This window comes from Acomys minous (assembly GCF_964271855.1).
Source record: "Acomys minous genome assembly, chromosome: 14".
NCBI lineage: Eukaryota > Metazoa > Chordata > Mammalia > Rodentia > Muridae > Acomys > Acomys minous.
The window spans coordinates 42,906,153-42,933,842 of NC_140496.1; the positions used below are offsets into that span (position 1 = coordinate 42,906,153).

General features: G+C 49.6%; 1 protein-coding gene across 9 annotated transcripts in view; it reads right to left on the reverse strand.

Annotated features, from left to right (window-relative positions):
- Nucleotides 1–27,690, reverse strand: part of CACNA1A (calcium voltage-gated channel subunit alpha1 A) — a 247,265-nt gene that overhangs the window by 60,182 nt on the left and 159,393 nt on the right. For all 9 annotated transcript variants that reach the window (XM_084756459.1, XM_084756458.1, XM_084756456.1 and 6 more), the window contains exons 22-28: nucleotides 21,096–21,225; nucleotides 19,643–19,702; nucleotides 18,944–19,050; nucleotides 6,601–6,700; nucleotides 5,536–5,696; nucleotides 4,386–4,523; nucleotides 17–218 (exon numbers count right to left, since the gene is read on the reverse strand). In XM_084756459.1, the coding sequence (XP_084612585.1) occupies nucleotides 17–218; nucleotides 4,386–4,523; nucleotides 5,536–5,696; nucleotides 6,601–6,700; nucleotides 18,944–19,050; nucleotides 19,643–19,702; nucleotides 21,096–21,225 (898 nt within the window). The remainder of the gene's footprint in view (nucleotides 1–16; nucleotides 219–4,385; nucleotides 4,524–5,535; nucleotides 5,697–6,600; nucleotides 6,701–18,943; nucleotides 19,051–19,642; nucleotides 19,703–21,095; nucleotides 21,226–27,690) is intronic.

Sequence of the window (27,690 nt, forward strand, 5' to 3'; positions counted from 1 at the left end):
GACTAGGCAGTGGTACCTCATTTTTTTCCAGGCTGTACTCCTCCATCATCTTGTCTCCCTGCTCCTGAAAGGTGATGATGATCAAGGCCACGAAGATATTGACAAAGAAGAAGGGAAACACTACAAAGTACACCACGTAGAAGATGGACATCTCCATGCGGTATCCGGGGCTGGGACCCTGGTTCTCAAAAGTGGCATCCACTGAGTGCTTGAGGACCCTGTAAAGTATAGGAAGGGGGCAGGGGAGCAACAGAGGGGGTGGGGGAGGGCAAGGACACAGGAGTGGAGGGAGCAAGAGAAGATGGGAAAGAAACAAACACCCTCAGCGACTTCTGAAGAGTGTGGGGTTGATCAGGTGTTAGGTAATGCTGAACTTTTCACATTCCCCCCCACAGCAGCCCTTGGGGAGGTCATTTCTGGCTCCATTTTGCACACAGGGAAACCTAACATTCAGTTTGGAGAGACTCACAAAGAAGTGGCCATGTTGGGTCTAAAGGTTTGTGGTGATGGATGAGGCAGGGCACCTTGGAAGCAGGCATCGGTCAGCGTAGGGATTTGAACAGAGGCAGTGGTGGGTGTGAGGGAGGGTCAGAAGCAATGCGTTGTGGGAGTGTGGTCGAAACAGCTCTGTTCAGATGCACAGGATGTGCACTTGGCAAGGGTTTAGTGCCTCGAATGTGTGAGGCCCTGAGCTCCATTCCCAGCACTACGAGACAACAACCAAACAACCAAACAAAAAGTTCTGTATCTGATGAATGCAGTGTGTATGACTGTGTTTTGCTTTGTAAATAATCTCTAATCATAGAAAACGATTGGTGTCTAAGGATTGCCTGTGTGTAGCAAATGTGATAGATGCACTTGTTCCCCGTGATGGCCATGGGTACCTTGTTTAGCGAAATCATTTGTGTGGCTATGACTTTCTTTCTGTTTTCAACTCTTGTGTATCTGTGTGTGTGTGTGTGTGTGTGTGTGTGTGTGTGTGTATGTGTGTGTGTGTGTGTCTGTCTGTCTGTCTGTCGTCTGTGTACTTGAGGCATATGACTGCAAGAACCCACAGGGACCAGAAGAGGATGCTGAATCCCCTGGAGCTGGACCCACACATGGCTTGAGCCACCATCTTGGGAACTGTCCAGATCGTCTATAAGAACTGTAAGCAATTTGAACCACTAAGCCCCAACATTTAAATGTATTTATTTCTGTGTGCGTGCCTGTCACGTGTGCGTGTTGGAGGGCAGAGGACAGCTTTGTCTGCTGGGCTATTTTGCTGACCTTGCCTTATTTTTAGAGTTAGGGTCTCTCACTGAACCTGGAGCTTGCTGATTTAGCTAAGCGGGACAGCCATGGGGTTCCTGGAATCTACCTGCCTCCGTCCCAGTGTTGGGGATAGAGGTGTGTGCCTCCATGCCGGGCTGTTTTGTGAGTGCTGGAATCCAAACTCTACTTTATCGACTGGCCCATCCCCCAGCCCTGAGGCTTTCTCTTTTTTTTTTTTCAATTTTAATTTTTTAAAAAACAGTTTAAATTATGTGTACGTGTGAGTATATAGACACAAGTGTTCTTAAGAGCTCAGAGGCATCGATCCATAGAGATATGTATAGGTGGTTGGTAACCCCGAGGGAATGCTGAGAACCCAGATCCAGTCTTCTGGGTGAGCAAGCAGTTCTTTTAGAGCTATTTTTCAGCCTTGTATTTTTTGTTTGTTTGTTTGTTTGTTTGAGACAGGGTTTCTCTGTGTAGCCTTGGCTGTCTGTCCTGGATTCTTGTAAACCAGGTTGGCCTCAAACTCAGAGATCTGCTTGCCTCTGCCTTCAAGAGTGCTGGGATTACAGGGGTGCCCCACTGCTCCAGGGGGCCTGTATTGTTTTGAGTCTCACTGTGACGCCCTGGATAGACTCCCCCCACCCTCACCCCTCTGGGAATGCTGGGGTTAAAGGCGTGGCCACCAAGCCCTGTAAGGCTGCTGGGGGAGGAACCTGGGCTTCCCAATAGCTGGGTCGGAGTTCAGCATTAGAGCCACACCTGTAGCCCCTCAGTGCAGACCCTAAACTGTGAGACTGCCATCAGCGCAACAACTTTGGGCACAAGGCCAGGCTCTGACACTTCTGCTCTCCTGACCCACCTCCCCACCACTCTGCTCCCCTGCTCCCAGGTCCCCAGCCCTTGCTCCTCAGTGTGAGCCATCCTCCAAACCACCCCCGCACCCCCCTGTCGCTCTGCTCCCCTGCTCTTGGGTCCCCCGCCCCCCCCAGTCGCTCTGCTCCCCCGCTCCCGGTCCCCAGTCCTTGCCCCTCAGTGCGTCCCCTCCACCCTCTCACACCCCTCTCATCGTCGCTCTGCTCCCCTGCTCCCGGGGTCCCAGCCCTTGCCCCTCAGTGCGCCCCATCCCCTCACCCCCCCTCAGTGCGCCCCCCATCCCCTCACCCCCCTCAGTGCGCCCCCATCCCCTCACCCCCCTCAGTGCGCTCCCATCCCCTCACCCCCCCTCAGTGCGCCCCATCCCCTCACCCCCCCTCAGTGGGCCCCTTCCCCTCACCCCCCCTCAGTGCGCCCCATCCCCTCACCCCCCTCAGTGCGCCCCATCCCCTCACCCCCCTCAGTGCGCTCCCATCCCCTCACCCCCCCTCAGTGCGCCCCCCATCCCCTCACCCCCCCTCAGTGGGCCCCTTCCCCTCACCCCCCCTCAGTGGGCCCCTTCCCCTCACCCCCCCTCAGTGGGCCCCTTCCCCTCACCCCCCCTCAGTGCGCTCCCATCCCCTCACCCCCCCTCAGTGCGCCCCATCCCCTCACCCCCCCTCAGTGGGCCCCTTCCCCTCACCCCCCCTCAGTGGGCCCCTTCCCCTCACCCCCCCTCAGTGCGCTCCCATCCCCTCACCCCCCCTCAGTGCGCCCCATCCCCTCACCCCCCCTCAGTGCGCCCCATCCCCTCACCCCCCCTCAGTGGGCCCCTTCCCCTCACCCCCCCTCAGTGCGCTCCCATCCCCTCACCCCCCCTCAGTGCGCCCCATCCCCTCACCCCCCCTCAGTGCGCCCCCATCCCCTCACCCCCCCTCAGTGCGCCCCATCCCCTCACCCCCCTCAGTGTGCCCCCATCCCCTCACCCCCCTCAGTGCGCTCCCATCCCCTCACCCCCCCTCAGTGCGCCCCATCCCCTCACCCCCCTCAGTGCGCCCCCATCCCCTCACCCCCCTCAGTGCGCCCCCATCCCCTCACCCCCCTCAGTGCGCTCCCATCCCCTCACCCCCCCTCAGTGCGCCCCATCCCCTCACCCCCCCTCAGTGCACCCCCATCCCCTCACCCCCCTCAGTGCGCCCCCATCCCCTCACCCCCCTCAGTGCGCCCCCATCCCCTCACCCCCCCTCAGTGCACCCCCATCCCCTCACCCCCCTCAGTGCGCCCCCATCCCCTCACCCCCCTCAGTGCACCCCCATCCCCTCACCCCCCCTCAGTGCGCCCCATCCCCTCACCCCCCCTCAGTGCACCCCATCCCCTCACCCCCCCTCAGTGCGCCCCCATCCCCTCACCCCCCTCAGTGCGCCCCCATCCCCTCACCCCCCTCAGTGCGCCCCCATCCCCTCACCCCCCTCAGTGCGCCCCCATCCCCTCACCCCCCCTCAGTGCGCCCCCATCCCCTCACCCCCCCTCAGTGCGCCCCCATCCCCTCACCCCCCTCAGTGCGCCCCCATCCCCTCACCCCCCTCAGTGCGCCCCCATCCCCTCACCCCCCCTCAGTGCGCCCCCATCCCCTCACCCCCCTCAGTGCGCCCCGATCCCCTCACCCCCCCTCAGTGCGCCCCGATCCCCTCACCCCCCCTCAGTGCGCCCCGATCCCCTCACCCCCCCTCAGTGCGTCCCCCATCCCCTCACCCCCCCTCAGTGCGCCCCATCCCCTCACCCCCCCTCAGTGCGCCCCATCCCCTCACCCCCCTCAGTGCGCCCCGATCCCCTCACCCCCCCTCAGTGCGCCCCGATCCCCTCACCCCCCCTCAGTGCGCCCCGATCCCCTCACCCCCCCTCAGTGCGCCCCATCCCCTCACCCCCCCTCAGTGCGCCCCCATCCCCTCACCCCCCCTCAGTGCGCCCCACCCCCTCACCCCCCCTCAGTGCGCCCCACCCCCTCACCCCCCTCAGTGCGCCCCCATCCCCTCACCCCCCCTCAGTGCGCCCCACCCCCTCACCCCCCCTCAGTGCGCCCCACCCCCTCACCCCCCTCAGTGCGCCCCCATCCCCTCACCCCCCCTCAGTGCGCCCCACCCCCTCACCCCCCCTCAGTGCGCCCCACCCCCTCACCCCCCTCAGTGCGCCCCCATCCCCTCACCCCCTCCCGTGTCGCTCTGCTCCCCTGCTCCCGGGGTCCCAGCCCTTGCCCCTCAGTGCGGGCCACTCACTGTGGCCAGCCCTCTCCCGTGGACACGGTGAACAGCGTGAGCAGGGCCCAGAGCACGTTGTCGTAGTGGAACTCGTACTTCTTCCACTCTCGGTCCCGGGCCTTCACCTCGTTCTTCTCGTACAGGAGGTACTTGCCTCTGTCACAGAGAGCCGGTTAGCGCGCGCCGGGAGCTACCACCCCCCACGGCCATCTGAGCAGGCCCAGTGCGAGCCCCTGGCTGCTGCGTGTGGTGTGGGGACACAGACAAGATGGGGATGCAAACGGGAGGCCATCCTACACGAGGGTCCTCACACTTCCAGAGGCAGTGGCTGCTTCTTTCAGAGGAGGAAGGAGTGAGATTCAAATACCACCCAAAACTCTAGCATCCATTTTTTTTTTCTTTTTCTTTTTTGTTTTTTTTAATGGCAGGGTCTCATGGAGTAGCTAAGGCTGGTGAGGAACTCTGGCTCTTCTGCCTCAATGTCCCAAGCAGTGGGATGACGGGCCTGTGTCACCGTGCCTGCATCTGAACAAGGCTGCTCAGCTGTGACCCAGAGAGGGACTACAGACTTGTGTTAAGAACCCTGCTTGAAGGCCGGGCATGGTGGCGCACGCCTTTAATCCCAGCACTCGGGAGGCAGAGGTAGGCGGATCGCTGTGAGTTCGAGGCCAGCCTGGTCTACAAAGTGAGTCCAGGACAGCCAGGGCTACACAGAGAGACCCTGTCTCAGGGGAAAAAGAAAAAAAAAAAAAGAATCTGATTAACAAAGTCGTTAGGAGATTAGAATGGCTTAATCTGGTCTGAAGAAATGAGGTGGACACTCCCCACATTCTCCAATGGTTTCTCATTTGGTTTTCTTTTTATGAGACAGGGTCTGTCTGTGAGACAGGCTGGCCTGGACGGCAGGTCTGTGCCTCACCTTCCACAGGTCTTTCCTTTCCTTTTCTTTCCTTCCTTCCTTTCTTCATTTTTGCAACACAAGGTGCTTAACTTCGTAACCCAAGCTGGTCTCAGAACTCAGGGTCATCCTCCTGCCTTAGCCCTCTGAGCGCTGAGGTCCTGACTTTAATAGCCCTATTCCAGACCCAAGCTGACCCAGAGTTACTCCCCTGCACCCCACACCCCCTCCCCCAGCCACGGGGTGTCCCCCAGATCTCGGCCCACCCACCGGCAGTCTCTCTCAAACTCCTTGGACTCGTCCGTGCAGTGGAAGAACTTGCCCTTGAAGAGCTGCACGGCCACCACAGCAAAGATGAACATAAACAGCATGTAGACGATCAGGATGTTGAAGACGTTCTTGAGTGAGTTCACCACGCAGTCAAACACAGCCTGTGTCAGAAGAGCAGGTGTGAGGGCGGGAAGGGCCGCTGCTCCCTTCACCTGAGGCGCCACCCGAGGGCAGGTCCTAACAGTTGCGTAGAAGATATTGGAGGAAGATGGATTCTGTGGTGGCTCTGCACCTCTGTGAGGTGTGTTGTGCCAGGCACCTCACAACCATTTTAGGATAGGGTCTCGTTGTAGCCCAGGTGGGCCTTAAGAGGATGAACTTGACTTTCTTTTCTTTTTTTTTTTTTTTTGAGACAGGGTTTGTCTGTGTAGCCTTGGCTGTCCTGGATTCACCTTTGTAGACCAGGTTGGCCTCGTTCGAACTCACAGCGATCCGCCTGCCTCTGCCTCCCGAGTGCTGGGATTGAAGGCGTGCACCACCACACCCTGCATGAGCTTGACTTTCTAATAGTCCCGCCTCCACCACAGTTTGGTTATGGAATCCACTGCTTCTTGTACACCGGGAAAGCATTCTGCCAACTGAGATACATCCCCGCCTCGCTGCTTTTTCAGACAGTCCTGTCCGCCTGGAACTTGTGCCTCCCCCACTAGGCTCTGCCTTGTCTCTGCAGAGACCCATCCAAAGGAGTCCTCACCTGGGGCAGTTTCTGCCAGTCAACCCCCTTTGCTGCCATCTGCTGGACAAGTACAGCAACTACACCCATACACAAAGACCTAGAGGCAACCAGTATCTTCTCCGGGTAGGTTTTTCAGACAGGGGGTTCCCCCAATGGACCAAGGCTGACCTTGGACTTGGGATTGTCTTCCCTCAGTTCCCAAGTGCTGGGATCCCGGGTGCACACTACCATATCTGTTTCTGAACGTGGTGTTCTGGAGCAATGTGTGTGCGACCTTTCCATCTGCATGGTGGCTGGCCCAAGGGCCCCCTCCAGACCCCAGTTCTTACCTTCAGCTTTGGCAGCCGCTTGATGGTCTTTAGCGGTCGTAGCACCCGGAGGACTCGGAGAGACTTAATGGTGTTGATGTCCTTTCCTTTGCTATTGCCGCTGTTGAGGGATGGCAAGGTTGGGGGAAGGGAAGAGATGGAGAGGAAGTCAGCCTGTGAAAGGGGGGCCCCCGCAACCCCACACAGTCCTGCTGTCTGGACCCAGGTTTGGGCCGAGGCAGGTCTGTGGCTCCCCTTCCTGATGGGTGGTCTGGCCTGGAACTACAGAGCTACTCTTTCATCAGCCTGCGGCACCAACTCTTCCACTGCCCTTTGTAGCAAACCTTTTGCCTTAGGAGGTTGGTGACCTGTTAGATCAGATCTGACCTCCTTCTGAGGGAGTCCCCACCCCATACCCCCTAGGCTGAAGGACCGAAGTAGCCAGAGGTCCTTTCAAATGCCAACAAGACCTCAGTCTGCCAAGGTCTCCATCTACCTTTGCCAGTGGTAAAAAGTGGGGCGTGCTGGGCTTAACCATGCAGACCCCAATGATATGGAGCTCCTAACTACCCAAACCGCGGCTCCCTAAGGGGGTGGCAGGCCAAGGGGCCACCAATGAGCTTGAGGTTCATGGTTCCCGCCCCACCCAGGGCCCAGACACAAATCCTAGCATCACATTTGTCTGCTGTCTTCATGCCCAAGCCCCACAGCGGGCTGTCCCAAGGGTCCACTCTTCGGTGTGGCCACCTTCTTACATCAGACCCTGTCACCTCATACACCTGCTTCCTGTCTCTTCACACACACTGGTCATCATCTCACCCCCTACTGAGGGTCCTTCTAGAATCTGAGCTTTTCAAGGGCAGGGTAGACTTTTTGGCTTGGCATGCCAAGGTACTTTGCATTCAAGCCCAACTCGCTGACGCCGCATGGCACAATTTCCTCTGGCCACACTCCCTGGCTTTCTATTGATCTATCTTTCTTTCTTTCTTTCTTTCTTTCTCCTCCTTTCTTTTTTCTCCTTCTTCTTTAGTTTTGGAGACGGGGTCTTATTGTGTAGCACTGGAGCACACTAGGTAGACCAGGTTGGCCTTGAATTCAGAGATCTTCCTGTTTTTTTGATAGTTTTTTTTTTTTTAAAGATTAGATTTCTGCCAGGTGGTGGTGGTGGCGGCGGCGGCGCACGCCTTTAATCCCAGCACTTGGGAGGCAGAGGTAGGTGGATTGCTGTGAGTTCGAGGCCAGCCTGGTCTACAAAGCGAGTCCAATACAGCTAAGGCTACACAGAGAAACCATGTCTCGAAAAAACAAAAACTAAAACAAAAACCAAAAACAACAAAAAAACAAAAACCAAAACAAAAACCCCAAAAAATTAAAAAAGATTTATTTATTTACTACTATGTATACACTGCTCTGCGTGCATATACACCCGCATGCCAGAAGAGGGCACCAGATCTCATTATAGATGGTTGTGAGGCACCGTGTGGTTGCTGGGAATTGAACTCAGGACCTTGGGAAGAACAGACAGTGCTCTTACCTTCTGAGCCAATTGCCTTGTGAGTGCTGGGTTCAAAGGCACACATCACCAGGCCCACCCAAAAACCTTTTTTGTTTTTGTTTTTTCAAGACATGGTTTCTCTGTGTAGACTTGGCTGTCGTGGAACTCACTTTGTAGTCCAGGTTGGCCTCGAACTCACAGATCTGCCAAAACCTTTTAAATTTCCTTTATTTATTTTATGGGCATGTGTGTCATAGCATGCATATCAGAGGACAGATAACATTTGGGAGGTGGTTCTCCCCTTTTGCTGTATGGATCCGAGGGGTTGAACCCAGGTTTTCAGCCTTGTTGGACTTTGCCAGCTTAGCCGGCTCATCAGCCCTCTGTTTCATTCCCATGTAGCTCATGTTGTCCTTGAGACGCTTGCTCTGACTTTATGTTCCCCAGTGCAGAAATGATGGGTGTGCCCACTGTCTGGCTTTGCACAGAACGGCACCACTCACTCTGCCACACTCACCTCCCTTTCCTGGTGCCTCCTCCAGCAGCTCCAGGCTCTGCCGGCCTTGGTGCTACTCCAGAGAGATCTGATGCCAGACCCAGGCAGAAAGGCTGCTTTCTATCTTGAGACAGGAAACCCCTCATAGGCCCAACTTGTGATGAATTCTGTGTTTTCTCTTTAACCTTGGCTCTTGTCCCAGCTACTGACTCACAATTGGTATGAGGTCCTGTGGCACTCAAATGGACCAAGTCTGAAGTCTAGGGACCAACAGGTGTCTATTGGTTCCTGTCCAATTCATGGGCAGATCTGCCTGGCACTGGGGCTTCTGGTGAGAAAAGCTGGCTGTGTGTGTGTGTGTGTGTGTGTGTGTGTGTGTGTGTGTGTGTTTGCTGTGCTTCCAGCCCTCTTGGTGATTTTTTTTTTTGCGTGTGACATGTATGTACATATGTGTCTGTGTAGGTATCTGTGCATGTGTATGGAGACCTCAGGTGTCACCCACCATATTTTTGAGGCAGGCTCTCTCTGTGACCTGGGGCTCACCAAGTAGGATAGCCTGGTCAGTGAGCCCCACGGATCTGCCTCTCTCCATCCTCAGTGCTGGCTTTATTTGTGCATGCCACCATGCCAGGATTTCTCTTCTCTTCTCTTTCTCTTTTCTTTCTTTCTTTTTTTTTCTTTTTTTCCGAGACAGGGTTTCTCTTGTAGTCCTGGCTGTCCTGGACTCACTTTGTTGACCATGTTGGTCTCGAACCCACAGAGATCCGCCTGCCTCTGCCTCCCGAGTGCTGGGAGTAAAGGTGTGTGCCACCACACCTGGCTCATGTCAGTATTTTTACATGGGTTCTAGTGACTGAACTTGGGTCTTCATGTTTGCATGTCACACACTTTACCAACTAAGGTATCTTTTTTCTGTTTTGAGAAAGGGTCTCTCTCTATAGCATGGCTGGTCTGAAACTATGTACACCAGGCTGGCCTCAAACTCAGAGATCTGCCTGCCTCTGCCTCCTGAGTGTTGGGTTTAAAGGCGTGGGCTGCCATGCCAGGCTGCTTTTTTTTTTTTAAGGAAGAACACTGACTTCTATATACATCTCTTACTGTTTTTGAAGCAGGGATACAGTATGTAAATCAAGCTAATCTGAAACTCAAGATTCTCCTGCCTCAGAGTGCTAAATATGTACCACCTTCGTGGGCTAGAAAGATCTGTCAGGCAGATGCTCCATCACGGCCACTCCCCAGCCCCAGAGCCCGTTTTCCACACCCCAGCTGCTCTGGTGACCCCTCTCCCCAGCTCCTTGGCCCTGTTGATACCACTTGAGGAAGAACACGCCTTGCCCCTCTGTTGTACGCAAGAGCTAGTGGGTCACAGTGGCAGGTGATGCTGCGAGCCCTGTGATTCCTCCAGCCCTGGGAGCTGGCTCTGGTCATGGTAAGCAACAGGACACCAGCAAGAACAAAGGCCACAGAAAAAGAAGGCCACATGGCTGCGAACGGGGCATGGAAGACGAGACAGAGATAGATAGATAGATAGATAGAGAGAGAGAGAGAGAGAGAGAGAGAGAGGCACTTTACCGTGTACTGCTCCTGGTGAGGTGGCGTCGGAAGGAGAGACAAATCGTGAGCGGCCTCAGAGAGAACACAGGACAGGCACAGACACACATGGGCACTGGACTTTGGGACCCCGGGGGACCAGGGGAGCCACCTCCTCTTTTATTCTCTGCACTGGGCAGGACACGGCCCTGACAGCAGCTTGCAAAGGCAGATTTGCAAGGAGTGTGGTGACCCCAAGGCTGCCTATTACCCTGGGTGAACTAGCCACTTAGTCACTGCCAAGAGCAGGCTAGCTTCCCGGGATGGTCCTGGCACAGCGGCACAGCTTGCTGTAGGTGAGGTGAGCTGTGTGGGGATGGGACCGAGGTTTGAATGCGACCTTGACTGCCAACAAGCCTCATCTGGAAAAGGGACTTGGCTTCTTGAGCCCCCACTCTGGCTTATCTTGACTCATGTCAAGATGTAGCTCAGGCTGGCCTGAATAACTGATCCTCCTGCCTCAAACTTCTGAGTAGCTGGGATGTGGATGTGTGTACCACTCTGGTGGGTGGAGTGTTCTGGAAGGAGAGTTGCTGCTGCTGGGCTCCAGGGCCTCACACATGCTAGGTCAGCATTTGACTGCCGAGCCACGCCCCCATTCCCTCACTAGGGGATTCTAGGCAGGGGCTCTACCTCTGAGCCACACTCTGAGACTTCTCTTTACTTTTTTTACTTAGAGATAGGGTCTTGTTAAATTTCCTGGCAGTCTTTAACCTTGTAACCCTCCTGGACCAGCCTCCAGAGGAGCTGGGATTCTTGGAATCATATTTTACCCAGCAATTTTTTTTTTAAAACTGACCGGCTTAATGTCTACAGATGTCTCTGTTGAGCTTAGGGCTCTCAGACCTGCCTGTAAGTCTACTGGTCCTTCCCCACGGGTGTTAGAAGTGCTTTCAGTGGCACTGGCATTTACCTCATCTTTTTCATGAACGTCAGGCCAGCACTATCAGCTGTGTCCCTAGCCAGACTTTACCTAAAGTGCCCCTGAGTCTTGTGTCACTGCGTTTACCTGCAGGAGGATGGCACCATCGGCCCATTTTCCAGATGAGGAAGCTGCAGCCCAGAGAGGGAGAGTGGTGTCCCTACGGGCACACAGCCAGAAAAGTGGCAGACTGAGATTCAAACCCAGGTGCATGCGTCCTGAGCTAGAGCCTTCCTCTGGGGGCATGGCTGTTTTGAGGGTGTTGCTGGAGAGCCTCTTCTTTGGTTGTTGGGAGTGTGGCTCTGAGGGTGCAGGAGCAGCTTGATCAGGGTACGCTCTGCCAGCTCTGTGGGGCTGAAGACCCACCCTGGGCTGGGGGGGGAGGGTTGATGGTACCCAGATGGACTCTTGGCAGTGAGGGTCACCATCTACCAGCTGCTGTGAGATGTTAGCCGGCTGCTCCCAAGCATGGGCACTAAGCATGACGTCCCTCATGTGACAGCTTGTGAGATGACTCGTGAAGGATGGTGCGTGGAAGATGGAGCGTGGTTAGGGGACGGGGCGGACACGTATGCGCACCCACACCAACACTCACGCGGCTCACACATACTTATGTGGGTGACGAGAGGAGGGTCGGGTCATTCAGAGGGTTTCGGCACATCGCTGGGAGAGCCCAGGCAGGCAGACCGAGCCCTTGCCTCCCTCCTCCTTCCTGCTCCCGGGCCTCCCAGGCCTCCAGGGAAGGAAGGGCCCAGCAGGACAGGAAGCTGCTCTAGATTCCGTTCCCCATACACACCCCACCTCAGCCTCAGTTTCTCATCTGTGGAACGGGAATCACTACTCTGGTGTGACAGCGCCCTCGATGACGTGCTCAAGGTGCATGCTCTCATCCGAGCCGTTACATCTTGCTGCATGGGGAAACTGAGGCTCAGGGAGGCTACCAGTCTTGGGGAACTTTCTCTTCTTTCCTTCCTTTTCTGACCCATTTGTGCTCCGTAGCCAGGGATGGCTTTAGATCAGTAATCCTCCTGCTTCAGCCTCTTATGGGGCAGGATTACAAACGCTTGCCACCACACCCAGCTGGGGGCACCTCTCAATGATTGGAGTCCCCCCACCTTGTCTATGAACAGACATCCTCACGTGGCAGGCAGAACAAAAGGAACCAGCAAGCTGACGCTCTACCATGACATCGACAAGGGGACACACAAGCAAAGACCGCACAAGTCGAGGCACCTCAGGTACAGGAGGAAGAGAGACCAGAGGAGAGGAGAGGAAGAAGGCAGGCCGCCATGGGTTAGTTGGAGAAGAAGCACATGGCCAGTGTGCAGGGAGACTTGGCCCAGATGAAGAACATTAGCAAATATATGAGATTATAGATGGGAGGTAGCTTGATAGAAATTACTAGAAGCAGATGGCATGGGATTGGGGCAGGTATTCTGTACTTGCCCCATTATGGGAAGTAGTTTAGGGGATTAATATCTGCCCTGGTCCAGGTTAACTAATGCTATTTTAAAATATAACAAGTGTCTGTGTTCTGATCGATTGCTAGCAGGTCATACTGCTGTAATCGTAAGTATAAGCCTAATAATAAACACTATTACATCATAGTGATAAACTAACCGCAACAAATCGGCGCCCAACTAAATTCAGGTATCCACACTGCTAAAAAATCATATTTTTTTCATAGTCTGGCAGTGGGGAATAGCTCCCAGAGAGCACCCATGGGCCCAAACATTTCACAGACGCTGCCCCTGGCTGCCTGTGGGCTCAACTCTTACAGAGCAGAGATGGCAGGTTGGAGAGGAGGAACTAAGAGGCTGACAGACTTCTAAACTGTTCACCCCCTAGAAAAATAAAATAGAGACTGCTACGGTCCCTCTCCAAGGCGACAGGGCAGAAGGCTTCTGGGTCTTTTTCGACTTTGTTTTGGCGTTTATGAATTTGTTTGCAATGGGCTTAGTCACAGTCACACTTCTCCTTACCCTCTCTAAAAAAGCTCAGGGAGACAGGCAGAGAGCCGAGAGCTGTGAGGCCATGGAACTGGCCACGGGAAGGGAAGAAGGAACTGAACTCTTCTCCAGAGAGTTGATAGTGGCTGGAATCCAGAGCTGCAAGAAAGCGCCCACCGAAAAGCGATAGCAGTAACTAAATTCCAAGGAATGGCGGACGGGGCTCCTTCACTAACTGAAGCCTTAAATTGGCACAACTGACCCAAGGCTTAGACTTTTCTTGTTTCCCTGCTTGAAGTTTGCTTGAGATTTCTGAAGACTTTGGCTGGAATTGGGATGAAATGTTTGAGCAGGGCGGTGGTGGCACAAGCCCTTCCTCCCAACACAATGGAGACAAACACAGGCGGAACTCTTGAGTTGTAGACCAACCTGGTCTCCACAGGGCGCGACCCCCTGCTGATAATAAGTTACTTGCAGAGACAGCCTAGGAGTTAAACTGACACATTTTTCCTTAAACTTACTATCTACATTCCTTTTTCTTAACAATGGATTATATATCCTTACTGATCTAAAGGAATGGATACATATCAGTCTTAGGTTTACGTAAGGAAAAATGATGTCCCTACTTTATATAGGGCCAGCTAATCTCCTTGAAAGTGGACTGTCCACAGGAGAACTGGTGCCAAAGGGTGATTGGACTGAAAGATATGTTCTGTTGGCCAATGTAAGGACCAGCTTTGGGCGGGGAGACAGACATGCAAGCTGCATGCCTCCCACATCGAAAAGCTTTTTGATGCTGACGGAGTTAAAGTGTCATTGCTCTGGCCTGACACCCTGCTCTAAAAAGGCCAGGCAATTTCCTTGAAAATGAAGCTTCCATGAGGGATACGGTGCCAAAGGGTAACTGGCCTAAAAGATAATATTTTTTAAAAAAAGATTTATTTATTTATTATTATGTATACAGTATTGTGCCTGCATGTACACCTGCAGGCCAGAAGAGGGCGTCATATCACATTACAGATGGTTGTGAGCCACCATGTGGTTGCTGGGAATTGAACTCAGGACCTCTGGAAGAGCAGTCAGTGCTCTTAATCTCTGAGCCATCTCTCCAAACCCAAAAGATAGTATTCTATTGGTCGGTGTAAGGACCAAGGTTGGACAAGGAGACAGACATGCAAGCTGCACGCCTCCCTCATCGAGAATGGGTGAGACAAAACTACCCACAACAAATGTGAAAAGCCAGGTCCAAGATGCCTACGCTATACATAAATCCTAAAATAAAATGGGAATTTATATGATGTTTATTTAAAGCTTAATGCCTTTTCTTTTGCTCAGGGCAACCAGCTTGTCTCTAAAACGGGAAGCATTCTCTTGGGAAACAGGCAGCGGCATACATCAGGTGCCATAGGGCCTACAGAAGGACATTTAGAACTATACAATCTTGTTTTGATTTCAATATAATAATTGTATGTTCATTGTTAATGGTGACGTTATATTTTCCTCTTGAAAGAGGTCAAAATAAAACAGACCTGGGTAAAAGAGAGACCGCTAACTTAAGTGAGTCTATGTTTACATAAATTCAAACTGCAGAACAAACAGTTGACTTACATTACTAATCCCACCACATGGGAAAAGCTCTGAGACTGGCTGAGACATGAATGTCTGTGCATAGACAAAGCTTCCTGTTGGTTACAGAATCCCCATGACTTATTATTAGATGCCATTCTTCTTATGGCATGAAGGAAGATTTACAGATGTTTTTAATCTGCTCAAAGAGCAGAGAACTAACTAGCTCTGATTGTTCTGTGCATCCTGCACACCTAATGCATTCATAGTTTTAGGACTGTATAATGCTTGTGAGAAAGTATATGTTTTCAGAATAAAATAACTGGACACTGACGCTGGATCAGACCTGACAGGATTCATTCCTCCAGCATGCTGAGACGCTGACATCCTGCATCCTTCATGTTCCAGCCCCAAGTGCTTTGGTTGCTGTTCCTCATCTGAAAAGGACAGCTTCAAAGAAAGCTCCTGATACGAACTGGTCCAGCATTTCAGACTGTCCCCCACATAGGACTTATATTAAGCCTGGAATTTTTCAACATTTAGAGACTGGACCACAAATACTATTCCTAGCTTGTTTAACCATTTTTTCCAATTTTATTTGGGCCCCTACATAGGTAGTATTCACCCCAAATCAGCCAGAAGAAACTTTAAGAGAAAGACGCCCCATTTCCCATAAGGGGGGTTGGGTAGGTTTTTAGTTGCTTTCTTGGGCTATAGATGTTTATTGTCATTGGGAGTTGGTTATAAGTTATTATTGGTCTTATTCAGAGAGAAAACGAGGTTAGACTCAGAGATTTCTCTCTTTTCCTTTATCTTTCTTTCTTAGGTATGCAGATAGGGGTTTAAAAGAAAGAAAGGAGAATATAGAAAATATAGGGATGATAGGACAAAAAGTAGATTAGTGAATCTACCCCTCAACTTAAGGCCTTGTTACTCACAAATAAGGTTAATTTTAATTCATTGATATAGAATTTTGTATATTGATGCAAAATAAGTTTACTTTTGATACACTGAAATAGAATTCAAATGTAATATTATTATCCACAGATTATATTTCTACTCTAATATGAGGTATTGTGCACACACAACTAAATTAATACATGGTTTACTTCCAACACTCTGATAGTGCTATTGTAGGCTGTTTAAGAAAATTAAGTAATACAAGTCAATTGTGATCAACTCATGGTCATGTCAAGTACAGGAATATACATCCTAGGTTTAACAGATAAGGTAAAATAGTTAGATAAGGTCTTCAAAAACCTCAGAGAACTACAGACTATGGCATTTAAAAGCGTTTTTTTTTATTTTTTTATTTTTTTATTTTGAGGATTCTTTGATAATAAGACAGGTTAACTCCTGGCAACACCCAGCCTACCTCAAAAAAGATGATAAACATCGAAGAACCTCCTTATGGAGATGGCTTCAAATGTGGCAAACAAGCCACTGGACAAAAATATCCTTTTATCTGCCACAGACAAAATTCTGCATAAAATGGGAAAACTTGGATGCAGGCAGAGTCAACAGCCAAACTCTGCCAAGACAGAGTAAGCAAGTCTTCAATAGTTCCTGCCTCACAAACACATCTGCCAGATATACTGGGTCAGAAGGCTGACGATGATGCTCCAACATTAGAATTTTGGGTGACTATTCAGGTAGAAAACTGTCTCTGTCATTTTTTTTTTCATTTTGGAAGCTGCTAACCTGCACTTCCTGTTTACTCAGGTAGTTAAATTTATTCCTTCTCAAGTCTCTGATGGGGTTGAAGACCAGATAGTTAGTTTTAAAATTAATCCCAGTTGTTTAGGAGTTAAGAAGATATACTTTTAGGTTGATAGATTTGAGCTTTGATAGATATTGATTTAGTTCAAAACTTAAGACTCACCAAGATAAAAATACATGATACTTTCTTCAAGGTTGTCAAATACCTTTTGATTAGACATTATGTATGTAAGTCTTACCTACTGGTTTTTATAATTTTTCATAATTGCCCTTACTGTATATAAAAATGACCTTTTTACTTAGACAGAGAAGGGGAATTGTTGGTCTGATGTATTTTGATGCTAATTACTGCTTGCTGTCTCTCTGCCCCAACTGTATTTTGCCTGAGAGCCTAACCTGTTTGACCAATAAAGGGGCCTTCACACCTGGGCAGGGCAAATGGGACAGGTATGGCTAATGGTCCCAGGCTGGGGGAGACAGAGAGAATCTTGGGAAGAGGACAGACCGGAGGAGAAGAGAGGAGAAGAGTTGGAGGAGAAGCACATGGCCGGTGTGGAGGGAGATTTGGCCCAGACGAAGAACATTATCGAGTATTTGGGATTGTAGATGGGAGGTAGCTTGACAGAAATTATTAGAACCAGATGGCATGGGATTGGGGCAGGTATTCCGTACCTGCTCCACCATGGGAAGAAGTTTAGGGGATTAATCTCTCCCCTGCCCCAGGTTAACTAAGGCTGTTTTAAAATATAATAAGTGTCTGTGTCTTGATTGATTGCTAGCGGGTTAGAAAATTCTGCCATAATAATAATTATAGGCCTAATAATAAACATTATCAGGCCATATTGGTAAAATAACAGCAACAACTATGTCCGCATTGAGTTCATGAGGACACGAAAAACCTGACTGTAGGGCTTAGGCCACAGTGCAAAGACCCCCTGCTGTACCCTCAACACCAGAAAAAAGAGAAGAAGGGAAGTAAAGAGAATACAAGGTGGAGAGAGAGAGAGAGAGAGAGAGAGAGAGAGAGAGAGAGAGAGAGTGAGAGAGTGTGTCTGCTGAGTCAGGCTTGCAGGCTATGGAAACACTGATTTTTATCCATCACAATGACAGCTTGCTGTGCCCTGGAAACACTGATTTTTATCCATCACAGTGACAGCTTGCTGTGCCCCAGGGAGAGCCTACTGTAGCCCTTCATGTGGAAATGGGCAACAACAGTCCAGGCCCTCTGTGACAATGCAAGCACTCAGTGCCAGGTGAGGGAGCTGACGGAGAGGCAGCACCCACTGAGGAGCAAGCAACAAGACAACACAAAGAAACCCTCAGGTCTCTGTGCCAGATGAGGTGGGTCAGGGTCCCTGGAAGACCTTCCTCTAAGGGAATGACCCTTGTGATAAGGCACAACCTTGGTTTCCAAGATGGATTTCAGGACTAGGAGCAAGTTAGGGCTCTGATATTGATGTCTGCTGTGGGGAGACTGCCCCGGGGAATACCAGGGATCTTGGGGCCCCTCTCCAACTAGACCTGAACTAGGCTCCATCTCATGCTGGGTCCAACACCGGGCACCATCTTGGAAGGGCTGCCTAGAGACTTGTATGGCCGAGCTCAGGTGCCTTTGAGAACGGCCACTGAGATTTTAGATACCACATTAAGCGGATACACCGAACCTCAGGTGACAGTCTAAAATGGGCATTCTGAATGTAGGCGCCATCTTGGAATGATGGCCAGATTTCAGGTACCATCTTGGAATGGCTTCTTAACCCTTGGATGCTTTTGAGATGGCGCACCCTAGAACTCAGCTGCCATCTTGGGAAGGCTGCTTGCTTCTTGAGCACCACCTTGAAATGGCTTTCAAGAACTTGGACCCCATTTAGGAGTGGCTGCCTACACCCAGGGGGTCATTTTTAGAACGGCTATCTAACCCAGGTGCCATCTTGGAATGGCCACTAAATCCTAGAATATCATCTTGGGATAATAGCAAGAATTCACGGGTCATCTTGGAACGGCCGCTCTGTTCTCCAGCACCAATGTGACGTGTGGGCGCCATCTTGGAATTGGCTGCCGTTTTAAAATGGTCCCTCAGAAGTTGGGAGCCATATTTGAAACTGCCACCTATATCCAGGGTGCCATAGTGGAGTGGTGCCATGGCAGGGCACCCTAGGAGCCTTGGGAGGAGAGACACACAGAGAAGGAGGCTACGAGGTTTATGGTGAGGAGCCTTGGGCCCACAGGTGGAATGGGACTCTCATGCACACACTTGATTTCTGATTGTCTTTTCGGAGGCACCCCAAAGAGACAACATGTAGTGGGATTGTGGGAAGGGAGATGAGATGTCCTCCGAGGCAAGAATGCTGTCAGCAGCACAGCAAGAGGCCACCGCCTTGCTGTGGGAGGAGCGGAAGGTGGCTCTGGACCCTTCCTTCCTTCCTTCCTTAATGGTGATGACATGCACAAAGCCAGTTGCAACTCCCCTGGGGCACGCTGACTGGGCCCGCCCCTGCTGGTCCATGTGCCGCCCCCGCCCCCACTGGCCATAGCTCTCATTCCCATCTCTGAACCCTAGAATGTGACCCACATCTGTCAGTGGGACTTAGACTGGGGTGCCAGGTGGGCCTTGCATGGAGACTTACGTGAAGGCAAAGGCCACCAGGGCCCCACTGACCACTATGAAGTCCAGAATGTTCCATAGGTCACGGAAGTAGGCCCCCTGATGCAAGACGAGGCCCAGGTCGATCATCTGGGGGTTGGGGGGGGAGAGAGGACAGAGTGCTTAGAGACCTCAACTTTCCTGAGATCAGCACCCACCTGGGGCAGGAGGATCACAGGTGGGTCCTTCTGAGGAAAAGGAGCTTGGCTAAACAGTTCTCAAGCCTAAGTTTCAGAGTGTGCTTTATCTGAACTCCCACAGGAGGTCATGCCTCAGCAAGCGCTGCAACTCTATCTTTATCTTTGGGCCCTCCCAAGAATCTGTCTGCCTCTTACTTCCTCCTTGGTGACCTGTGGTTCCTGCCCTCACCGAGGTCTACTTGGTCCCTGACAATGCCCTCATCTGTCACCTACAGCTTGGCAGAGGGTGCTTGAGAACGCTCACACAGAGCCCCTCTTCTCCCTGCAGCCCACCTCCATGGCTCTCCCTTCCTTTGGTGTGGCATCCCAAAGCCCTCCCAGCCACTGCCAAGCCTTTACCTCCCTGCTCACCCGGCCTCCTTCCTCCTCCCTTCCTCCCTCCCTCCACACCTGCCTGGCGACTGACCCTCCAACTCAGCGTGCCTCACTCCTGGACTGAGCCGCTTTCCCCATGGGAGATCTGTGGAAGCCCCACTTCTTACCTTAATCACCATCTCAAAGGTAAACACGCCTGTAAAAACATAGTCAAAATATCGCAGCACCTGCAGGGAAAAAGAGGCCAGTGGGCCCCAGTCACAGGCTCGCTCCAGCAACCGATTCCTAGGGAACCTATTGGTGGCCCACTCGGGTGTGGGGACCACCCTGAAGATTCCCTGGGAGTAGACCTTCCACCCAGTGGACAGGACAGGGTCAAGCCCGGTCAACTGCTCCCAGGCATGATCAAGGATGTGTAGGTTCTTAATAAAAGCATCCAGGAGTTGGCAGCAAATCCTACCCCTCCAGTCACCAAGAGCGCTTTTCTCATGTACTTCAAGCCCCTTGGGGACTACGAGGGCCTTGGAGGAGTCCATCCCACCTTGGAGGTGACTGTCCTTGAGGTGATGGGGTTGACTGGCGAATGTCCATGCTGTGGGATTCCGTTTCCAGAAGCATCTTCAAAATTCTGGGGCCCCCTGTCATCTGGCTCTTTCACCCTGAGGTACCACTCAGTCTGGGATGATTGACCCTCTTCTTCCTCACTCCATCATCCTGCCCAGACCTGGGCTCTAGTTGTCCTTACCCCTAGCTTCTGGAGCCACCCAGGACACTCATCTGTGTGGAGGGGTGGGGGTGGGGGTGGGGCTGTAGGTTCAAGGGCTGGTAATTACCACACATGACCAGCAGAGGGTGGTATGACCACCTGAATTATACAGTTCCTCTGCTTCTAATCCTTGCCTCCCTTAGGATAAGAGACGCGCTGGGCCATGCGTTCCAACCCTCTAAAATGGCCTTGGCGGCATGCTTATGACCATCATCTGAGTCAGGTCTGAAGCATCCTTCTAGCTAGCCACTTTCCGGTCTCACTGATGACTACACTTTTCTCCTTGCTCATTTTCTGCATTTCATCTGATTCCTGCTCTCCTTTTTTTTTTTTTTAATTTAAATTTAATTTTTATTTTTGAGACAAGGTTTCTCTGTGTAACAGCCCTGGCTGTCCTGGAGCTCGAATTGTTGACCAGGCTGGCATCGAACTGACAAGAGATCCGCCTGTCTCTGCCTCTCCGAATACTGGGATTAAAGGTGTGTGCTACCACGTCTGCCTGCTCTTTCTTTCTTAATGGCTGGGTCAAATGTCTCTTCTCTAGTGATGCCTTCCATGGTCACCAGTGAAAAACGTTACCTAGGAGCTGGGTATGTGGTTCAGGAGGTGAGGGGTTGGGCATGAAGTTCAGGGATAGAGCACCTACCAGGATCCTCCAGTAAGGGACTTTGGGTGTGGCTCAGGGGTGGAGCCCCGACTTAGAATCCGGCCAGTGAGGGGCTGGGAGTGTGGCTCAGGGGTGGAGCCTCTGCTAGAATCTTCCAGTGAGAGGGGCTGTGGGTGTGGCTCGGGGGGGGGGTGGATGGGTGGGTGGGGCCGAGGGTCTTTCTAATCTTGGGGGGGGAGGGACTCACGTTGTTGCGGGGTGCGTTGGGCTGCACTGGGTCCTCAGCGGCCAACGCGATGCTGCTCATGGCAATGACCATGAGGATGCACATCTCGAAGTAGCGCAGGTTCAGGATGTAATGGCACAGCCGGCGAAGGCTGCAGGCAGAGCAAGGAGCAACTCAGATCACGGGTTCAATGGCCTTTTGCCTCCTCTCATCTACAATTCCATCGCCTCTAAGCACGTGTCAAGGACTCTCAGAGGCTGTGTCCTATAGTCCAGTGCGGCTGGAAGACTCCAGCCATCTGAGACAGTCATGCTTACCAACGGAAGAGCTCCTGCCCTCCAAACTACTGGAGTACTTTGCTTCCCAAGCCAGGCGGAAGCACCACTGCTTATGACGTTGCAGGGCATGGAAAGATTCATTTACTTATACTTTTAATCACATTTACTTATTTGTGTGTGTTGGGTGTTGATTGTGGCAAAACTTGCCTGTGCAGCTCAGAGGACAACTTGGGGTTGATTCTGTGGGTCCTAGGAAGTGAACTCAGGATGGTAGCCTTGGCAACAAATGCCTCTATGCACTGAGCAATCCCAAGGCCAGGTTTTCCATGTGTAAAATATTCTAGGGTCTAAAAAAAAGGAACCAAGCCAGGCGATGGTGGCGCACGCCTTTAATCCCAGCACTCGGGAGGCAGAGGCAGGCAGATCACTGTGAGTTCAAGGCCAGCTTGGTCTACAAAGCAAGTCCAGGACAGCCAAGGCTACACAGAGAAACCCTGTCTCGAAAAACAAAACAAAACACAACAAAAACAAAACAAAACAAACAAACAAACAAAGGAACCAAGTGTGGTGTCTCTTATCTGTCATCTAAGCATATAGGAGACTGTGGCAAAGGATCACTAAGAGTTCAAGACAATCTGGACTATGGAATGAGTTCAAGACCAGTGTGGTCACAGAGTAAGATCTGGTCTGGAAATGAATCACACATACCAAACACTCATACACAGAACTAAACACACACAGCTCAAATTACACACATACACCAAAAACATACACGACAACAAATCACATGCACCCAAAACAAATCACATCAACAAAACACAAACATACTCACCAACAAAACCAATCTCTCTCTCTCTCTCTCTCTCTCTCTCTCACACACACACACACACACACACACAAGGGCCAGTGAGATATAAAGGTGCTTGCCCTGCAAACCTGGTGCCCAGTGTTCAATCACTGAGACCCAGGTGAAGATGAAAGGAGAAAGATGACGCCAGGGCCTTCTGACTACCACCCGGGAGTCATGGCAAACAAACACCATTCATACACACAACAATGATAAGTAAAACCAAAACCAAATCCTATCACTACCACCACCAAGAGAACCACACCCAGGGCTGTAGGCGTGCTTGCCTGGCATGCACAAAGCCTGGGTGTTGCAGGATGTTTGATCACATTGTGAACCCCAAGTCTGTGTTACTTACTGGAAAAACCTGGTTTTAGTTGTGGTGTGGCTCAGCCTTAGCACATACCTTTAATCCAAGAGCTGTCTGCTTGAGTAACATAGGCAAGATTAAATGAAGTCAATCATAGGTCAAGAGGCAGAGCAAGCAACCAGTTGATAGCAAGTGAACATAAGATTATTAAGAAAAACTATAGAGAGGAAGATGAAGTCAGGAGGATGGACAGAGAGATGCACAGGAAGTAGAAGGGAGGGACGTCTAGTTTGAAAGGGGTTGTTTGAGACGGTGTTGGAGGAGGCACATTCCTTCTGGGATGCTGGGTGAGGAGGAAGGTCAGCTGGGTGACTTCTCTGCCTTTCTGAGCCACCTGACGTTCACTCCAGCAACTGGCTCCTGAGTCTTTATTGTTAATATGGAATGCTTGAGATTTTGTTAAAACAAACAAACAAACAAACAAACAAATCTGGTGCTCCTATGTGTGGTGCAACCACATGGACAGAGAAATCACACCAGCTACGGACAAACCGAGAAGCCCTCAGATTTGGTAAGACACCTGGAAAGTTTTCACGGAGAGAGTAAAGGAATATTAAAAGGAAAAAAAAATCTTTCCTATGTTAAGGATGGCAAATAAAGGACATTAGGGCCTTATATAGTGCTACTTTATATGGCTTGAAATAGGAGCAGAAAATGAAAAGATAAATGACTTAATTGAGATTGACATAACACTGATCATAAGCACTACCAGTCTGGCAATTCATAGTTTATCCTTAATAGACATAGTGTTTTCTTGTGCCAGATATGAAAAAATAGTTTCATAATTATGCCAAATTGATAAGATAGAAGCCATAGAAAGACTTATAAATGAAAATAAGAGAAATACTCAGACATAGACAAAGGAATTTAGACAAGAGCCTACCGCACCACCACATAACGAAACTGAAGAAGGGCAATCCAAGGTTGTTAGAAAAACCAGTCTTCGTTTATCCAGTTACCAAACAAGAACCAGCAGAGGGTAGCTACCCCCAAGTTATGGAGAAGTTAAATGGACTCCTATAGACGTTTAAGACTTAAGGAGATTTAAGGAGGCAATTCTTTAAGACCTGAGGATATTTAAGGAAGCAGTTGTTTCAAATGGTATGCATTCGCCCTGCGTGAAGCAGATATTAAATTCATAGGCACCTCAGAACAGAATTATTCCCCAAGACTGGAAAGACTTGGCAACAGCAACATTGGAAGCTGGTCCTCAGTTATAATGGTGAGCACGGTGGAAAGAGGAAGCTAGGGCCAATAGAATAACAAAATAGGGCTAGAGGTATTAATATTTCCCAGGATTATTTGCTTAGGTGGAGGTCAATAAACTGAGTTACGAAGACAGCTTGAATTTGATCACCACACCTTGGTGCCGTGTCATTTAGCAGTTTAAAAGCTTGGAACAAGGTTGAGGAACCAGGGAAGAAGTCTGTATCATTTACTAAAATTATACAATTTCAGTATTGTGTAAGGTCCAAAAGAAGCCTTCAGTAATTTATTATTTTTTTGCAAAGACTGACTTCAGCTATAAATAGAATAGTATCAGATTCAGAAGTCAAATATTAATCAAACCTTTGACTTTTGAAAATGCTAATTCAGAATGTGGAAGAGCAATTAAGCCTTTAAAAGCAAGATGAGCACCTGTAGAGAAATGGGTTAGAAACATGGCTGATATTGGATCTCACATTCATCATGCTACTCTGACAGGAGAAGAATTTCTAAAGGTTTTTTAGAAAATCAAAATGTCAGCTGTTTTAATTGTGGTAAGCAAGGTCATTTGAAAAGGGACAGTAGGCAAGGCATTCCTAGAAACAATCCCCGCCCCCAGAGATAATGCAAAAAGAAGGCCCCAGTCATCTAGAGTGTGCAGAAAGTGTGGCAAAGGCCGGCATTAGACTAATGCATAGCAACAAGGGACAGTCAAGGTAACCCACTGCCATCAGGAGATGCCCTCTGGGGCCTCTTGCAGGTCTCAATATCAAATTTGATTCAATTACTCCTTGTCATCATTGAAGAAACTCATCCACAGAGCGCTTAAAAGACCTCACGCTTGCTGTTAAAAAAACAACACTGCTCAGCTTCAGTAGATAAAACAAAAAATTCAGGAGAGACAAGAAAACAAGTATTTTGGTAAACTGTTATAAATGATCGGAGACCAAAGCTAAATATACAAATAAATGACGTTGAAATAGAAGATTTTAGTAGACACAGAAGCAGATGTAACAATGACTTCACCAAAATCTTGGTGTCTAGATTGGCCTCTTCAGGAGGTAAGTAGTCAGCTTCTAGGGATTGGAACTTTACCTCAGGGAAAACAAAGTGCAAGATGGGTATTTAAGGCTAGAAGGACAAATAGGAAAATTAAAGCCATATGTGGCTATATAGCCATGAATTTATGGGGATGTGATTTGTTGCAGCAATGGAAAACAAGATTAACATTCCTCCAATCTCAGGAACAAACCATGAAATAAGGAATTCTTCTTCGAAAAATATTAAAAAGTATTATCAAGACCAGCCACAAACCGGTCAGTTTGTACATAAGCAGGACACAACAGCTGTTGGTCTTTCAAAGGTACCAACTTCCCTACCTTTAAAATGGATAACTGATGAACTCAGTGTGGGTGGAGCAATGGCCTTTGACATCAGAAAAATTACAGGTACTAGGACAGCTGGTACAGGAGCAGCTAAAGGCTCAACACATTGAAGAATTGCCCAGTCACTGGAATTCTACTGTTTTTGTCATTAAAAGAAATCTGGAAATTGGAGAATATTAACAGATTTTCCCCCCTTTCTTTCTTTTTTCAAGACAGGGTTCCTCTGTGTAGCCTTGGCTGTCCTTGACTCGCTTTGTAGACCAGGCTGGCCTTGAACTCAGTGTGCTGGGATTAAGGGCATGCGCCACCATGCCCGGCGCAAATAATAACAGATTTAAGAGCCTTAAATAAGGTGATTCAGCACACAGGATCTTTACAGCCTTGTCTTCTTTATTACCTAAGGGGTAGTCTGTTATAGTGACTGATTTTAAAAGACTGCTTCTTAACTATGCCTTTACAAGCACTGGATAAAGAAAAATTTGCCTTCACAGTGCCTACTTATGATAATGCCTCTTAAAAGGTATCCGCGGAAAGTTTTTCCGCAAGGAATGTTCAACAGCTCCACCTTGTGTCAATATTTTGTACAACAGCCATTAGAAATAATTTGTAGGGCTGGAGAGTTGGCTCAGAGGTTAAGAGCACTTGTTGCTCTTGCAGACATCCTGAGTTCAAATCCCAGCAACCACATGGTGGCTCACAACCATCTGTAATGAGATCTGGTGCCCTCTTCTGGCATGTAGTCATATATGCAGGCAGAATACTGTATACATAATAAATCTCTAAAAAGTAATAATATATAATAATATACATAATAAATCTTAAAAAGTAATAAATCTTAAAAAAAGAACTGTAAACAGTTTCCTTAATCTAAAATTTATCATTATACGAATCATATTTTATTGGCTGATTCAGATATAGATATCTCTGAAAAACTGTTGGATGAAATAAAGATAATTTTGCCTTGCTGGGGATTACAAATTGCTCCTGAAAAAAAAAAAAAACCACAAGGAGGAGATGCTATCAATTATCTAGAATGTAAGATAGGTTTATGGAAAATTCGACCACAAAAAGTACAAATCAGGAGAGCTCAATTATAAACTCTTAATGATTTTTTAAAAAATTGCTTGAAGATAATAACTGGCTATGGGCCACAATTGGTTAACTACGACTGAGTAATTTATTTCAAACTTTCAAAGGTGGTAAGGATTTAAGTAGTCCAAGGAAATTATCAGCTGAGGCTGAGAGATAATGGGCTTTAGTAGAAAGGAAATTAGAGGATGTACATATAGTGTGTTTGGCTCCGAAGCTGGATTGTATTTTGGCTGTTCTGTCTTCTACTCATTTTCCTATATGAATTTTGTTCGTTTGTTTTTGGTTTTTTGAGACAGGGTTTCTCTATGTAGCCTTGGCTGTCCTGGACTCACTTTGTAGACCAGGCTGGCCTCGAACTCACAGTGATCCGCCTGTCTCTGCCTCCCAAGTGCTGGGATTAAAGGTGTGAGGCACCATACCCGGCTAAAAACCTGCTTTTAGTTGTGTGGCTCAGCCTTAGCACACATCTTTAATCCAGAACCTTTCTGCTTGAATATTGTAAACAGGATTAAATAAAGTTAACTGTAGCTCCACAGCTGGAGAAAGCAACCAGTTGGCAAGAAGTAAACATAGACTTATTAAGAATAAAACCATAGAGAGGAAGAGGGAGTCAGGAGGATGGACAGAGAGATGCACAGGAAGTAGAAGGGAGGACATTTAGTTTGAAAGGCGTTGTTTGAGCTGGTGCAGGAGACAGGAATCCTGGGACACTGTTGTCAGCTGAGGAAGGTCAGCTGGGTGCTTTCTCTGCCTTTTTGAGCTAGCAGATTTTCACCCCAGCAACTGGCTCCTGAGTATTTCTTGGTAAAATTGAATTTTTGAGATTAAAAACAAAAACAAAACAAAAAACAACAGCACCTGGACCCATTCCGAGAACCACTCAAACAAACAAAACCTGGGGCTGTTCTGGTTTAAGCTTTAACTGTTCTCACTGTACCAATGCTGGGGAGCTTATTCATTCTCTCTAGTTTTTGAGACAGGGTCTCTCTGTGTAGCCTTGGCTGTCCTAGACTCCCTTTGTACACCAGGCTGGCCTCAGACTTACAGAGATCCCCCTGCCTCTGCCTCCCGGAATGCTAGGATTACATTACACCTGGCTCTTTTTTTTTTGGGGGGGGGGTACATTAAGCACTTAGAACAGTACCTAACATTAGGTGTCACTTAAACGTTTGTTTGATAAGGGAGAAGATCAAGGTGAAAAGTTGAACCTCAGAGAAAGCTGACATGCAGGACCCCAGAACCCACATCTTTGTGGTGCAATCGTTAGAAGCATAATTCAGTTGCACGGCTGGCTGCTCTGTAGGTCGTGCAGGTTGGGTACTGCACAAGGCAAACATTTCTAAAGGACACATCTCCTAGCATGGCTTTGATATGGGTATTTATGGCAGTAGTTTTCCATATCATAGCAGGAAGGGGTCTTTTCCAGGGCAGTGTATTA